Source organism: Lichenostomus cassidix, chromosome 6, assembly GCF_008360975.1.
Source record: "Lichenostomus cassidix isolate B80296 chromosome 6, HeHo_3.0, whole genome shotgun sequence".
Lineage (NCBI taxonomy): Eukaryota > Metazoa > Chordata > Aves > Passeriformes > Meliphagidae > Lichenostomus > Lichenostomus cassidix.
Genome location: NC_139487.1, coordinates 3,489,011 through 3,505,241, shown reverse-complemented (window position 1 = coordinate 3,505,241; position 16,231 = coordinate 3,489,011). Strand labels below are relative to the sequence as shown.

The window sequence follows — 16,231 nt, the reverse complement described above, 5'->3', positions numbered from 1 at the left end:
CTAACACTCAAATCAAATTACCTTCCCGTTTTTAACTCTGAAACACAAGGTTTGCAATGATTTTCAGGCAAGCAGTTATTAGAAAGGCTCCTTTCTTATTTATCGTTTCAGGTGACAGTTAAATCTAAGTCACAATGATTTTGCATGAGACAAGGTAGAAGTTCAGTGATGTACAGCTATCAGAAGGCTGCCTGACTTTTTGCTTCAGGTGTCAAGACCATTTATAGAACCCATCCATCCTGCCTATGACTCAGAGGGAAGTGATCTCCAGTATGAACTTCTCAGCTGCTGTGAATCAAGAGACTCTAGATGGTGTAAATCACTGTGTGAACATCCCAGCAGTTGCACTTTTTTAATATCTAGGCAAAAGATTGATCCAAATGCCTTGAAATAAGGCAGTGAAAAGCAGTTTAAGACACGCCTCAATTCATACTTACATGTGGCTCTTGCTTCCTCAGCTCTTCTAAATCAGGGCGCTGCCTCGTTATAAACTCTATCTTTGAAGTAATGGTGTCAATAATTAATTTAATGCTTGGATAATCCTTGACGTATGAAATATTCATTTTTGAAGGCTGGTAATGGTCTTTCATGTCACTAAGGCTTTCATTGTCCATTAAGCTGGGATTGCTGGCAAAAGCTCCATAATGGAAGGGAGATGGGATGAGCAAGAGGCCATGCTTGGCTCCAGTCAGTATGTAGGATACCATCACCAGGGTCATTATGATCAACCCAAACATCAAACTGCAGAGCTTCCCCTTCCTCAGGCAGAAAAATCCATTCCAGCTCTCACAGTGATCAGTCCTCACTTCCAGAACCGCGAGCCACTTCATCTGCTTGCCGTCGGTGTACAAAGGGATTCTGTTCTCTCCTCTGCACACAGGACACTTCTGGTTATTGTGATCAGGCCCACGGCACCTGAAACACTGTCTGTGCAAGTCATTTGGTAACAAATGTATGCAGCAATTAATGCAATACCTCATATTACTACTGGTAAACTCCTGTGTTAATGAGCCAAGCGCAGCCAGAAAAATGTCTCTGAAGCATATGAGTCATCTTGTGAAATTATTTCATTCCTGGAGTGATTCTATGACTACTCAGCAATGCAAAAGGACAGGTTCAAAACAGAACAAAAAGTGACATATGTCACACAAAGGAAAAGAAAACCCAACCACCACCAACACACAAAAATAGATGTACTCTGGACGTGGCTCCCAAGAATTTGGCTCAGTAAGAGGAATGTGGCGAAGTAAGGATCAGCTACAAAACTGGCTCAAGTTTTCCCCATTGAACAAAATGAGAAGGAAGACAAATCGTTACGTAGTGTGAAAATATGCAAAAAATAAAAATAACTCATTGTCCTCTGATTTCTGCTGGAATAGGCAAATGTGGGTAGAAATTTCCAGGTTTCCTTAGAACAAGCAGGTTCCAAACCGCACTACTGCTGCTGGAAGCTTCATCTTGCCAGAGGTGGTTCCAAGGAGATGCATTGCTCAACCTGGAGAAACAAAAACAGAGATATAGATACACTTAGAATGGCACTCCTGTCCAACCTGGAAAAACAAAAACAGATATATAGATACCCCCAAAACAGCAGACATCACACCCACATCACCCACAGCAAAGCACAACCCACCAGGAATCATCTCACAATTCTATTTGAAAGATGCCTCCTGGTCTGTTAATTGCCAAGTCTATTAATTACAGCACTCACGAGATGAAACCCAGGGAGCATTTGGCTCCAGGTTCACAGTGAGCTGCCCCTGCTCTTCCATCACCCATCTGCTCACATCCAAGAGTGGTTGGTACCACAGGTAACACTACACGACTCCCCTAGCTGCTCACTAAATCCACCCAGCAGATCTTAATCTGCTCTTGAAATATGGGAGCACTTTTGGACAGTATCCAGTGACACAGGGTTAAATGATTATGCTCTGTCTGCACATGGGGACTTTAAATTAACTGTCCTAAAGTGGGGTAGGAACCTGTTTGAGGCAGGGATAAAATAACAGTCTCCTTTCAAACACAGGAGATAAAAAGCCAAGCAAAAAAAAAATCAAAAGCCACAAATAAAACATTCAGAAAACTGAAGGGATTAAAAAACAGACACAAAAAAAGGCTAATGACAGGATCTCAGGTTTCTGGACAAAATGATGGGTCCTCTTATTACTCACCAAATCAGAAAAATATAATCATTACTATTATGAGTCCCATAATTTGACCATTTTGCCTTTAGCTCTATCAACACCTATTTTTAATGTTTAAGAAACACTGCTATAATTCTAGATAATAACTCCTGCTTCATTCCTACAAAAGTGTCCTGATCAAATGGGGCAGTCATTTCAGATCCTGCACTTATCATCCTCCTTCTGGCTGCATTTTTGTATGAGACAAAGTGCTTTTGTAAAAATTATTTGTATTCTGATGTTTCTCCCACCGAACACTTTCACATATTGAAGGATTTCTGCAATCAGAGCAAGTAGGCTGTGTCTCGGGGACTCAAGAATAATTAGATAAATATTGAACAAAAGTATTTGCAAAATACTTTCCTTCCCCAAAAAAAGTTCATTTCCTTAATGAGTTTATTCTCTAAGCCAGATGAGGCAAAGAGAAATCACAGCATAATCATTACCGACTATATTTAAACCAAAGGGAAAGAAAACAGTGGAAGACTTCTCAGTCTTAAAATCTTCTCTGAAGGAACAGAGCTGCAATGATTTTGACAGAAGTTTGAATGACTAAAGAGATTAAATCAGATTCATATGGGTCATTTTAAACCTAGAAAGTTTATGCTTTCTTATGCATAAAATAACCTCCCCAATGAACGTCCAAAAGAAAAAGGAACTATGGAAAGGAGCCAAGATTGGAAAGACCTTGATGGTTGCCCAAACATCACCAATACTTAAAAACTTAATTTACAAAAACACTGTAAAAAAGGAAGAGGATGGAGACGAGTGCCGTCATCACAAAAGGTAGAAAATGAAGGTAAGAAAAGGCCTTCTCAAAAAAAAAGCATGAAGAAGAGACTACAAGTTAAAGCAGTACCTAGAAAAGATCTGGTAACCAAAAGCTACCCTACAGCATCTCTTCAATTAAATTCATCATGTTCTACACATTTGTTGTTATGCAATCCTTCTACCCTGAACTCCTCCACTTTGACATCCACTTCAGCATCCTCCCAGACCTCTGCTCTCCAGCTCCCTGCTGTTTATTTTAACAGAAACCAGTTCCTATGCACTGTCTATTTAGAATAAAGAAAAAAAATCCAATTTATTTTCTAGTCCTCTTCTAACAAAGAATTGAAACCTGCTCAATGACACTGATTGAACAGATTTATCTGAGATAGCCTTATGGAATCAATTCCAGCTTTGTGTATTTGACATCAATTCTCAAATTTTTAAAAAGAAAAATCAGCAATACATTAATGAATACAGACCACAGGCCCTCAGAAAAACCACTGTCCTATAAGCTCTGTCCTATCCTATGTCCATTTGTGTATTAAAAAAATGGACTGGAATTTATTGAACCCTTCCCAGGTGCAGACATTTCTCATGAAAATCTGCTGCAAATATTACAAAGTCAAGGTAAAACCATGTTAACTACATCTTTGACAGGCTAAGAAAATGATTTATCAGGAAGGTGATACAAGGATAAAAAAAAGCAGAAATACGTTTAGGCTACAGCAAAACTGAGATCTTAATCACACCAGTCATGAGGTGAAATTTAAAGTTCCACCAGCATCCATAACTCTGCCAGCTCAGGCACAAGCACTGCAACAGGCTGCTTAATTAGATGATGAGTTTGATGACCTATGACAGGGAAATATGACAGATCACTCAGCTAATAGAATAGAAACATTGATCTCTCTTTTTTTTTTTAGTAACTGCTGGTTGCCAACACACCATTTTACATGATTTTCCACTGCCATGTTCATGAAATAAAAAACCCAAGTGTGATAAACACGTAAAAGGATATAACTCCCTAGTGCCACTCCCTTGTCTTCACCAAGAAGTTTTTAATAGAAGTTCATTCCCCAACCTTTCACCAGAAGGGCAGGATCTTCTCCCAGCCCTCATTTTCCTCATCTACCCCATGAAATCAAGACATTTACAGCATCTTTTTCTTGCTCCTTCCACTCAACATTCCCAGCAGCCACAACCACAGCCACCAGCACGTCACCTCTTTGTATTCCACCCTGGAGAGCAGAAGGATGTGGACTGCAGGCAGAGGGAAGGTTATGAGGCTTGAGCTGGTAATAAACCATGTGTGTCTCCTTATATTTTAGCTGCAAAGCTGCTGCCTGTTCACGGGCAGAAAATGACTCTCTTTACACAACAAGCAGTGTCTTTGTATATTGAATAATGTAGCATGTAATTTCCCCTCGTTGGAGGGAGCGGTGAATTATTTATGATCATGTCTATACTGCATTTGTCTGCTGTGCATTAACGTGTGCCAGCCCTAACCACGGAGCAGGAATCCACAGCAACCTTTGCAGGCTCCTTGGCCAAAAGCAATCCTCCTCAGAAAAATAAGGATCTCTGGGAATAGCCTAAGGAGGAAGCGTGGATATACAAGATGACACACGGCGGGATGGGGGGAAAAAAGGAAAAACTCTCTTAGATTTCAATATATTCCTGCTGAAGCCAGGGGGACTTTGCAGCACTGCTGCAAATTGAAGCAGGCTCAAGCTAACAAAGGTATTTAAGTGCAACAGAGAAGTTAATAGCAAACAGGTGAGATCTTTTAGTGCCAGTTTCCCCAGCAATTCCTTCATTCCAGAAAAGGAGGGGCTGTTGGGTGCTCAGGATGCAGGAGAGGGGAATGCCAGGAAACATTGCAGGAGCCCCAGAAGCAAAGAGCAGAAGGCTGAGCTGCCTGCTTGAGCCTCACACTGGAAATACAGCATCCACCAGGCCCTGCTCATCTCATATGGGATGGTAAACAGGGTAAAAAGAGACATTATCCCCAAAAGGAAACACTCCACCAGGCCCTAATCATCTAATATGGGATGATAAACAGGGTAAAAAGAGAAATTCTCCCCAAAAGAAAACATGCAAGGTTTTTCATCATTGACCTGGTTTTGTTGACTGGGCAGAAAATATTTGAAATTCTGCGTTATTTCTATTAAATGAACATTTCATAGAATTCCTCCCCTTCCCCTTTCAGGATGGTAAGGGAAGACTGTGACCCAAACAGCCACAGAATCTCAGAATGATGGAATTACTGAGGTTGGAAAAGCACTCCAAGATCAAGTCCAACCATTAACTGAGCACTGCCAAGGCCACCACTGTCCCATGTCCCCAAGTGTCACATCCACACAGCTTTTAAATCCCTCCAGGAAGGTGACTTCACCACTACCCTGGGCAGTTCCAGTGCTCAACAACACTTTTGATGAAGAAATTTTCCCTAATATCCAACCTAAACCTCCTCTGATGCAACTTGAGGCCATTTCCTCTTGTCCTAGTGCTTGTCCCTTGGGAGAAGAGACCAACAGCCCATAAAAAGGGATTACTTTCATATGCTCAGTCATGAAACTCAAGTTCTCCTCCTCTATGAATAAGATAAAAGAGACTGAACAGATTTTACACACATATACATCTTCTGGACATCTACATTTATGACCTGTTTTCCAGGTCACTAGTTCCTTAATAACTTCCTATGCTTTCCTTTCTTTCATAACTCTTTAAAATAAATATAAGTCAAAATTTTGCTGGTGCTCTTCAGGCTAAATTTTGTAGCAGCCTAATTGAATAGCTATGGATGCTATACAATTAAGAATAAACACTTTTAGCCAAGAAAACAAACAAAAGAGTAGGCAGAAGGTAATACTGCTGAATCATCGGGCCAGTGACATCACATGGCTTCCAATTTAATATATCTAATGCCATTCTTAGACTAATAGCTCTGTTATTTTATCCATAGCCTCCTAATTGTTTCCACTAATCTGGATAAATATTCCTCCTGTCTAAGTGCCTTCCCTGCCAAATCAGGAAGGTTTGTTTGAATCAAGCTCTCAGTTTGCACTGCTGATGTTTTTTTGAAATCTCAGAGCAAAGCTGATCCCACGCCCTCCATGAACACACCAGCAATGAACTTCCCTGTGGAAATGTTTCCCTCTGAGAAGCTCCTGTGAAGACAAGGCTGTCATTAGTCACAAAGAGATGCAGGTCTGGAAGTGAAAGGCTGCCCACAGTTGTACGATGAGAAACTTTCCATGACTCACACCAAGAGGAATGGAAACATGAAAGGGCAAAGTGAGGCTGGTGGAGTGAAATCCTCAGAACATTTTCATATGGAAAGGAAAAAAAACCAACAAAGTTCAGTAGCAACGCAGCACAACCATGTAATTCCTTTTCCATTCCTCCATCACCAAGTGCAACAACAGAAATTCTTCAGCCCATGCAGGACAAATTTATGACCTCTGGACACAAAAAACCAAATTGCAAAACTTCACAATTACAGGTATTTTTTAGCTATCAGGCTTACTGGAAATGGTAAGAATGGAAGCAGAATACAGGCAGCACATAAACAACCCAAGTATTTGTACAAGTGCAGTGAAGTATTTGTACAGCAGGAGGAAGTTCATCCTGTTAGTGGGCAGGTTGGACCATTTCAATGAAAGAAAAACCCAGTGGAAGTAATAAAATCTAAACTAAATTTAAAAAGAAAGAAAATTAGGTAAGGAAAGGAGAGAAATAATTGTAGATTTTCTCTGTCCTGCTTACTGGACACATTTGGCTCCTCAAGTTAACATTTTTGGAAATAAACTTTGCCTGAACTCACATCTATTTACCTCAGAGAAATCAGAAGGATGCCAGAAAGATGATATGTCAATAAAAAGAGGATCATGAATCACTGACCTCTGCAAACTTCTGGCAAAATAAAAAAGAGAAAAAAACCCAAAACAAAATAATAAAAACAAGCAAAAAAAATCACAGGGATTTAGAAAAGCCACAGGACTCATTACAAAGCTCAGCAACCTCCTGCAGACTGGAGTTATGTAAAGCTCTTTTATTCACTTAAAACCCCTAATTTTTAAAGAATCATCAATAAATTCAACTCCCAAGACTATATAAACACACTACAACCATTTTCAAGGCTATCAGTTGGAAAACAGCTCCATTCTAAAAGCAAGAATAGGTGGCCACAGCCCATGGTTACACATTCAGCCTCTTGAACAACTGCTGAATACTTGTCTAAGTCTAAAATATCCTTTAAAGAGCCCATGTCTGAGGCCTTTTATAGCCAAAGAAAACCTCCTGAATCACCACTGAATCAGCAATCTCGCCCAAAAAACAACTGTGGCTTCTTCCATAACCCAGCTGGTTTCTTTCTCAGAATCTAATCCAAACACAATCTGCTCCTTCCTCATCCATACACTTCCAAATAAAATGTGAGAGTGCAAAAAATCACATGTTCCACATGCAAAAAAAAAAAAAAATTAGCAAACTCCCCTGAAATCAGCACAACAGTGGTCGTTTCAATCACGTAAGGATGACTCCTATTATTTGGGCTACAATGCTCAGGAAATAGTTCCTGAGCTTGAATCATCACTCAATTAGGGCATAAACACTGCCTGAATAAACAGATTCTTGGAAGCAAGGGGAAAAGAGTGGGGATGGGGAAGGGGAGCTCCCTGACCTGGAGCAGCAACAGCAGGGTCATGCTCTCCCCCAGAAAATTGTGACACCTGAAGTCTTGTACAAGTTCCTGGAAATTGCCAAGGTCCAGCTTTTTGCACTCCTAACACACCACATCCACATGTTCTGATGTGCTATGGTTTGGTCTGCCGTGAGAATGTGAAAATAATAATAGTTGGTGTTACCCATTTTTAAATTAAAGCATTTTTCAGCAGGAAAAAACCCCAACACTAATTATATTTCATGACTTCAGTGTTGCTTCTTTCTGTTTTATCTGATGTAAATCAGTCCAAAGCAGATTCATGGTTTATTTTTTTGGGCTACTTGCAGAATAGAAAATGCAGACAGGAAAATAAAACAGCACGAAAAATCAGCCATTTCTGCAGAAATACAGGTCCAAAAAGCCTGGAAGAAAACAAAGCACCACCAGCAGCCACCCAAGCTGTGGCAACACAAGCCTGGAGCTCCTGTGTCAGGGCAGAGCTCCCATCAATGTTTTTAAATCCTCCCTCTTGTACAAACATGGAGCAAAGTGCTGTTCTCACACATTTCTGAGGATGTTTGGAGCAGAATTTCGCCTGCAGTACACACTGAATTCTCAACTCCTGATCAAAACTTGCTGCCTACGACGTGCAACAGCTCCAGCAATTCATCTTTTCCCTTCCCTTCGTTCCCATTCCTCTCACATAGTGCCTTGCTACAGAATCACTGACAGGTTTATATTGAATATGAAAGACTTGCACACTGTAGAAAAAAAAACTGTCTTCACATAAATTACTCCCGTGCATTTCTCCTCACAAAAAAAGCCACTTTAATCCACTTTCAGAAATCATTCTCCATGGTCAAAGTTTATTATCTTCCTTTTTAGATCTCATGGTAACTGTGAGCAATCTCCCCATAGATCCCACATGGAGCTGTGGGTCATTCTATGGAAACAAGGATAAACCAATCACCCATCCTGTGGGGCTCACAGATTCCTTTCCCAAAAATCTGATGGCATTAGATTAGAAAGTTCTGGCATTCAGAACACAACCAGATATTGCATCTATTTAACAAAAACCAGCCATTCCCTCATTAAAATGATCGATTTAATAAGAGTTAGAATAAAGTATTGATGCTATTGGGAGTTAATTTTTACCCCTTCCTAAGAAAAAGTGCATCTACTTAAATGTCCAGAGAGACACCAATGCCAAAATAAGATAAAGACAGATGTAAAAGGTTAAATAATTCATGCAGTGATTTAATATCAGTGAGAATTGTTCAGTCTAAATTTGCCCTATGTACTTTCTTTTCTTATATGGAAAAAGAAAAAATAAGCAAAGAGCTCACTGGGAAGGCACAGTGATCACCTGAAATACAACTTCAGGTGCAGAAAATCCCAAAGGCTGGTCTTGCCCCAAATGTTTGTATTCCATTTTTAATAAGACCAAACAGCTGCTGAAGTTTCGCTCCCAACACGGGATATCACGACAATTTCCAAAAATAGAAATTCTTACCTGCCTGCTCTTTCAAGGAATCCATCCCACTATCATCCCACAAATCAGCCAAATTCCTGCTCTGTGTGCAACAGGGAACCACGGAGCACGAAGGCTGAATCTGTTATGAAGCTCTTTCACTGCAGTTATTTTTATCCAACAAATTGAAGAGGTTTGGGGGTTGGCAAGAGGGGAAAAAATATCATCTCTAAATACAGCTCTCATACGCCCTGCAGCCAGGCTGTAATCAGAAATAAATGAGTGTTTATCTTCAGAAAACTCCCGAGGCAAAGAATTGGTCTGGTATTGACAGAGCTCAGGTCTCCAGCCCAGCTGTTCTGTAGTTACCTGGTTCTCTCCACGGTGCATCCTGTTTAATTTCAGCCTCCCAAGGCTGCTCCATTGACTCTCTGCAAAGATATTGCTGCAATTTACCCAAACAGCTCTCCTGGAGCAGCTCACTCGATGGAAATGCAGGTTTTCCCTGGATGCAGAGCTCAGTTAGGTGAGGGCAGAGCAATGTTTTCATCACTCTACCTGAACACAAAGGAAAGCTGTGGATTCCCCATCCCTGGAAGTGTTCAGGGGCAGGTTGGATGGGGCTTGGAGCAACCTGGGGTAGTGGAAGCTGTGCTAAAGAAAATCAACCTTCACACTGAGTGTGCCAGCTGACTCTCACTCGAGGGAGAGGGGGAGAGCTGGTGGAGCACAGTTGGGTTTGCAGGAACAGATCTTTCCGTGCTGAAGGCTTATTTTAAGCCCAGGTCTTTGTCTCTTGCATTGATTACTGGTCCAGAAGCAGCACGTGGGGGGAAAATGTTCTGAGAGCATTTCCAGCGTCCTGCCAAGCATTCTCAGCCTTGACATGCTGCAAAATAGTGGGCATAACTCACAGTTTTGAGTTACTCTGATTACCATCTTGTTCCTTTTACACATTCCATTTTCCTTGATTTTAGCAGCTGCTACCTCAGGTTGATTTAAAGTGAGGAACACACTCTATTCACCATCTGATCTCTAATACTTTCTGCCACTTTGCAAGGGGTATGCAGTACAAATTGCTAAATCTTGTGGGTTGTGAGAGATCAGCTGCTAATTTAAGGCTGCTTTTGAGGGATGAATAACATTGTATGGAATAAATAGAATTTGCATCACGTAATGCCTTTCAGTGCCTGTTTATCTCATGCTGTGGTAAAACGGTTTTGCATGCAATAATGCAGCCAAGTGGTATCTACCAGAACTCATCTGATACACCTTCACACTTCATATATGAGCAGATTTTTTTCTGAAAGGGGATCAGTTCTACGTGAGACTTAACTTTGCTTTAAAACACAATACAATTATGGCAATTCTAGAGCAATGTAAACACTCGCAGCTGCTCATTTGATTTTTACTGGCTGAGAAGGATTTTCCTCCACCTCCAAGCTGAATTTTCTCCATAAACTTTACTATCTTAACAGAGTCATCCGAATTCCTTTTGTTGTGACTCATATATGGTACCTTCTCTGTGAGACATGCATTAAAATGGATGGAAAAACGTATCCCATCTGTACATAAGTACCATGTAAGTGCTTTTTCATGAATAGGGCATTTCATCTTTCATCTAGTGCTGAGTGGGTGAAAGGAAACATACACAGCTGCATCCTGAAAAGACAAACTCAGCATTAGAGTCTGTCATTAAAGTTTCTTGTAAATTCAAACAAAAATTACTCAACTAAAACTATTCATTGATGCCAAAACACAACTGGGGCTTTGTTTCAGTACTTTAAAAAAAAAAAAAAAAACAACTCTGTTCCAAGCTTAGTAGTAACTTTTCTAAATGTTCAACAACTTTAATTCTTTAAGCAATGACACATCAGATAAACCTCAGCCCATTAACCAAGAAACCACACGTTTATTACAAAGTGAAGCAGACTCAGAGTCCAAAGTGGAAAACCCAAGAAAGCTCGAAGAGTTCTCAAAGAAATTTCAAATTAGTTATCTCTAAAATATCATCAGATAAAATCCTTGCAGGTAACTGCTGGATACACCTAATTAAGCAAAACCTTTTTGATATAATGTCATTATATTGCTTTCAGCTTCTGCGAAAAGTGTTTATTCTGCATAAGTCAAGCAACATTTACTTCCAAAGTCTCCTACCACTATTCCTGAGTGTTTCATCAAAGGCTTGTGCTCCATCACTCACTCCTCTGTAGCTCTTCAGCTACACAAAAGTGCAATAGATTTTTATTAAACACTTTAATAGATACCATCATTCTGAAGGCGTTTCTGCGCCCTGGGCTTTGTGGTCTGTCGAGGTGTGTGTGGTTGGCAGAGCACAGCCTTGATGTGGAACCTGATGCCATTTGATAATGGATTAAACAGCCCTGATTGTCCTCTCCTGTCTCCAGATCATCACATCTAAAGAACAGCACTTCTGTCACAAGCTTCAAGGGAATTTAAATATCCTCATTTACTGATCTCCAGTAGTGGAGGAGAGAGGATGTGTTGCACTTCTCAGCAGCCTCTCCAAAACATCACAGCTTTTTATGCTGTTCCCATAAAATAGCAAAATCCAGCCCAGGAATCCTGCAACAGCACAAAGACCCCAATTTACAACAATAATAACAAAATGGAGAAAATCCCATGCTATGTATGGAACCCAGTGAGTAAATACTGCAATATCCAGGCCAATTTCAAGAAAATCTGTTCCTCAGCCACTGAATCATTGCCTGCCTTGACTTTTTCTATTCCTGCAGGTTTCTCCTGCATTTGGCTTCCCTCTGCTTGCTTTCCACTTGGAAAGAACACAACCACAAATACCTTTTCATGCCTTACATTGCACTTAGCTGGCCTGCAGATTGTAAACAAACAAGATACAAATCTGAGAATGTTCTTTGCTGAATCTCCATGAAAAGAAACCGTGGGGAAAAAAAAATTTAAAAAGCAAACCAGAAACCCAACTCTGCATAATGATGAATGTACCAAGAGAAATTTGGCATGCACTGCCTCACACCCTGCCTCTTCTGCAACATTTTCTGCAATATAAAGAAAACATTTAGCTTAGCAAACTAGATGGTCTTTATTTGTGGGCAGAGGAAACCCGAGGCAAGTGCTCCAAGAGATTTTTTTTTTTTATTTTCCAATGGATATGTTAATCACTTAACTTCTGTTATTGGGAAACTGTCCCAAACTAACCTTCCCCTCCCCCTCTACTTCAACTGCAGCAGGGTCAAAATTCACTTTTGAAGGTTTTGCAGTGAAAAATTGAGAAGGCAAAGCTCACCCTTGATGGAGCTCTGAGATGGCACAAGTGTCTTATTCAGATCCTTGCTGATCCCTGTCTGAGCAATTTTTGGGAGCTACACAGAGCTGCCTGGGGTCAGGATGCTCCAAGACCTGCTCTGTGGGATTGAACATCTCCTGAGGAAGCCCAGAGTTCTGAGGAGAAAGGCAGAACAACTGCTCCCAAATGCTCTGCTCCAGCCAGAAAGCTCTCACTCCCATGAAAAATCCCTGTGTCCCTGCAGGTAGCAAAGCACAAAAGTGAACAGTGGGAGGTAAAATGAGGTTTTCTTTTCAAACAGCAGTGCTTGTTGATGTTTGGTTCCAGACAAACAGAGGAGGACACAGAGCTTCTACAGGACATTGAAACGACACTGACACGAGTTCTGAGCTCAGGTTCCACTGCTGGAAATAAACCTTGCACTGAGCAAATCACACCAGGAATTTGTGTCACTTCAGATTCCATCAGCTGCAGTTGGCAGCCAGGTTTTCAAGAACGGATGGATGACTGTTAATGATAACCCAAAAAGCTCAGTTCCTAATGCAGAAGGATTGAAACTGTGGGAACATTATAAAACTCTGCAGAGAGCTAGAAGCATCTCCAGAATACACCCCACAAAATACTTGCAGGAACTTACAAACTCCAGTTTTAGCAGAATTAACATATCTGACAAAAAAAAAAATCTCCATCAAAAATGCCTCCCAAGTTTTGAAATGCTTTTCCATCTGTTAAATTTCTCTGTTGCTGATGGTGTTTACCTTGAGTCTAAGATATGAATCTTTGATTTAATGAGATTAATGTAATAATTTGGTTTAGGCTGTTAATGCATTCAAAGCTCTCAGACACACAGGAGACTAAAATGGCATCAAGAGCATACAGATACACTTGGAGGGGATGTTTTTAATGTGAAATAAATTAGAAATTCCTTAATCTATGTCTGCAGCAAGGACTACACTGTAATAAAAGCTTCCTTAGGCTAGAAGAGATGGCTTTCAAGCCTGTTTAGTCTTTCTAAGCACTTCTATATAACCTAAATAATAACACTAAGGAAAACCCCTGAAGCCTTATCACATAAGTGAGGACACAAGCTTAGAGGAATGCAATGTTCATTTCTAAATAGTGACACCTGGTCACAATAAAATAATGATAAACAAAATAATGATAAATAAAATATGCATAATATATGCAGATAGCTGTAGAGAAAAAGGCTGTGTTGGTCAGCAGAAGAGCTCAGTCCAGGTGATGCATCAAGCTGCAAGAGGCAATGCTTCTGTTGGTGCCTCAGATCCAGAGAAATGTGAAAAACAGGTCCATCCTCAGCTGTGCTATCCATATTGCCACGGAGTTGTTTTTTAGTGGGCACCAAAATGAGCTGCATGGCTCTGGAAATGAGGCATTGTAGAACCTGCCCTGTGCTCAGCTTCCTTAACACTTCCCACCCTCAAGAATGGTGTTAGGAAAGCACAGCAGGTGCCACCAAAAAGCTGCATCCATCATTGTCTCCTGCAAAGATCACTCCACGCCCAGAGCTAAAGACAGCAACACGCAACAAAATGCCAAGAAATGCCACATCTTCCATCAAAGCTGCGGGAATGTGACTCAGCAGCTGGGCTGGAGCAGCTCTGGCCTCTGCAGCTCCTCCACAGCAGAGGTGCAAAGAGCAATTCTGCCCACACCCCACCAGCTCTGGGCTGCCCTGGCTTCGACAGCAACAGCTCCACCATCATTTCAGCAGGCTCAGCAGGGAGCTGTTAAGGATGGAAAAGACTCTTAAGATTGAGTCCAACCATCAAACTAAAGCTGCTGCCTTCACCATTAAACCACGATCACCACCTCAGCCCCCAGCTGGAACAGCTCTCCTGAGTCTGGGCAAGGAGGCTGCCAGCCAAATTGGTAGTTTTGGTTGAGTTTTTGAATCGTGAACTGCCGTGGTGCTCTTGCCATGAAAACCTCCACCTTTTGGCAAAAGAATTGTTCCATGAGCTCATCTCTCTGCTTCTGCTGTCGAGGGGGAGTTGGCATCTGGAGTGTGATCATCTCCTGCTGCATCTCCTCTGCGCTTCAGGAGAGCAAGTCCTGGTCTGCAGAGCTCCAAACCAGAGTCCAAAGGGGAAGGAACCCAGGGATGGGTTCTCTGGCCCTCCTGGACACAAATGAAAGGCCAGGTTGGACAGGGCTTGGAGCAGCCTGGGACAGTGGAAGGTGTCCCTGCCCATGGCAGGGGGTGGAATGAGATGAGCTTTAAGGTCCCTTCCAACCCAAACCATTCTGGGATTCTACAGTTTTACCCTGTGAATAACTGAGACAGTGCTGCTCCTTTTGCAGCAGTTACTTCACCAGAATGTGGAAAATTAGACATTCTAGAGCACCATCGTAGGTGCAAGAGAGAAATATTGTAAGTTGCACCACTGATCATCTGATTTAATTTACAGTTTCCCTGCAAGTTTAAATCCTGAAAAACGCCTTCAGCATCCAAACTATTTGTAATCAAAGCAAGTGACTGCAGAAGTTCAGAATAATCTATAAACTCGAAAAATTTCACGGTTCTTCTCATTAAGTGAAAAAATAAATTATATGCTGGTAATGCATAACACACCTCCGTTTCTTTATTGCATGGCTCAGTGGTTTAAATTACACCTTGAGAAGAATAGCAAATCAGAATGAAACCTTACAATTACATGGGTTTCCTTCCCTTGTATATGAAAACTTGAATTTGAAGTTATCCTCACTTTTCCTCCTATAGGTTACTTGTATAGGTCCAACAAAACTGATCTGGAACAGACAAAAGGGTTTTATCCAAACATGGACATTTAAATACAACATATGTATTATTTCATCAATCTCTTGACATAGAAGTTTCTGCCCAATGTGAAAACTAATCAAATGCAGTGATTTTGTTGCAGCCATTCATGCCATATGCAGGAGACTCAGGCCAGAATGAAATCAAAATATATCTCGGGGGTTTGGTTCTGGTCCATGTGCATAAAGGATATGTAACTCCCAGCATCAGATCTCAGAGTGCATTTCAAAGGTGCTTCTCCCTTTGTGGGTAACAAAATGACAGAGTGCTGATGTGTGTCACCTATAATACCACATGGCATAAAGTCCAAGAAGTCCAAGAAAAAATCTAGATCTCCTAACTCACCATCCAGAATCCCATTACACGGGAATTGAGGGATTTTGAATGAAATTCAGCTATGTGTTACACAAGATAGAAAGCCACCGGCAATCCAATTTCTAAATAAACCATCTAAAGCAGACAGCATTGACTCTGACTTTCCCCCAGTAACCACATTAAACAGAATGAATTTCAGTCTTTCATAAGCTCAACGGACAGAGAAAGTGAATTTTCCAAGCTTCCCAAGCTGCAATCATGCTCCCCATCCCAGAGCTGTGCCAGAATCTCATTGCACAGCAGTGGCAGGGAGCACTTTTTGGTGCCAAAGCTGGCAGATGGCACTTTTGGGGGCAATGGTGCAAGACCTGCAGAAGGAAATAAAACCCTCCCTGTCATAAACAACTCTCAGTTAAGAACTGAAGCCCTCATTAATATAATTGGCTCATACCAGGTGCTAAAACACTAATTTGCTGCATGTCAAAGCCAACACTGTTTCTGTTAGTTAAGGAGTGTTTTGCTCACCTCTATTTTTGCCCAAGCACAGAAGCAAATGGGAGGGGAAAGTACATCACACACTCTGCCTCCAGCTAGAGAATGCCATGCTAGAGTACATTTTTCACCTCAGATGAAAAATGAAGACAGGTAGCCTTTCAGCACAGCTGCTCCTGAGGACTGAAATGGAAAATTATTTGCAGAGCAACTCTCACATCTTTCACTCAGAGCAGTGGATTTACATCCT

The 16,231-nt window shown here is 41.2% G+C and overlaps 1 protein-coding gene across 2 annotated transcripts in view; it reads right to left on the bottom strand.

Moving 5' to 3' along the window:
* CHST15 (carbohydrate sulfotransferase 15) overlaps window positions 1-16,231 on the bottom strand; it is a 44,170-nt gene that overhangs the window by 17,653 nt on the left and 10,286 nt on the right. For both annotated transcript variants that reach the window (XM_085064628.1, XM_085064629.1), the window contains exon 2: window positions 438-1,495. In XM_085064628.1, coding sequence (XP_084920754.1) covers window positions 438-980 — 543 coding nt within the window. In that variant the 5' untranslated portion in view covers window positions 981-1,495. The remainder of the gene's footprint in view (window positions 1-437; window positions 1,496-16,231) is intronic.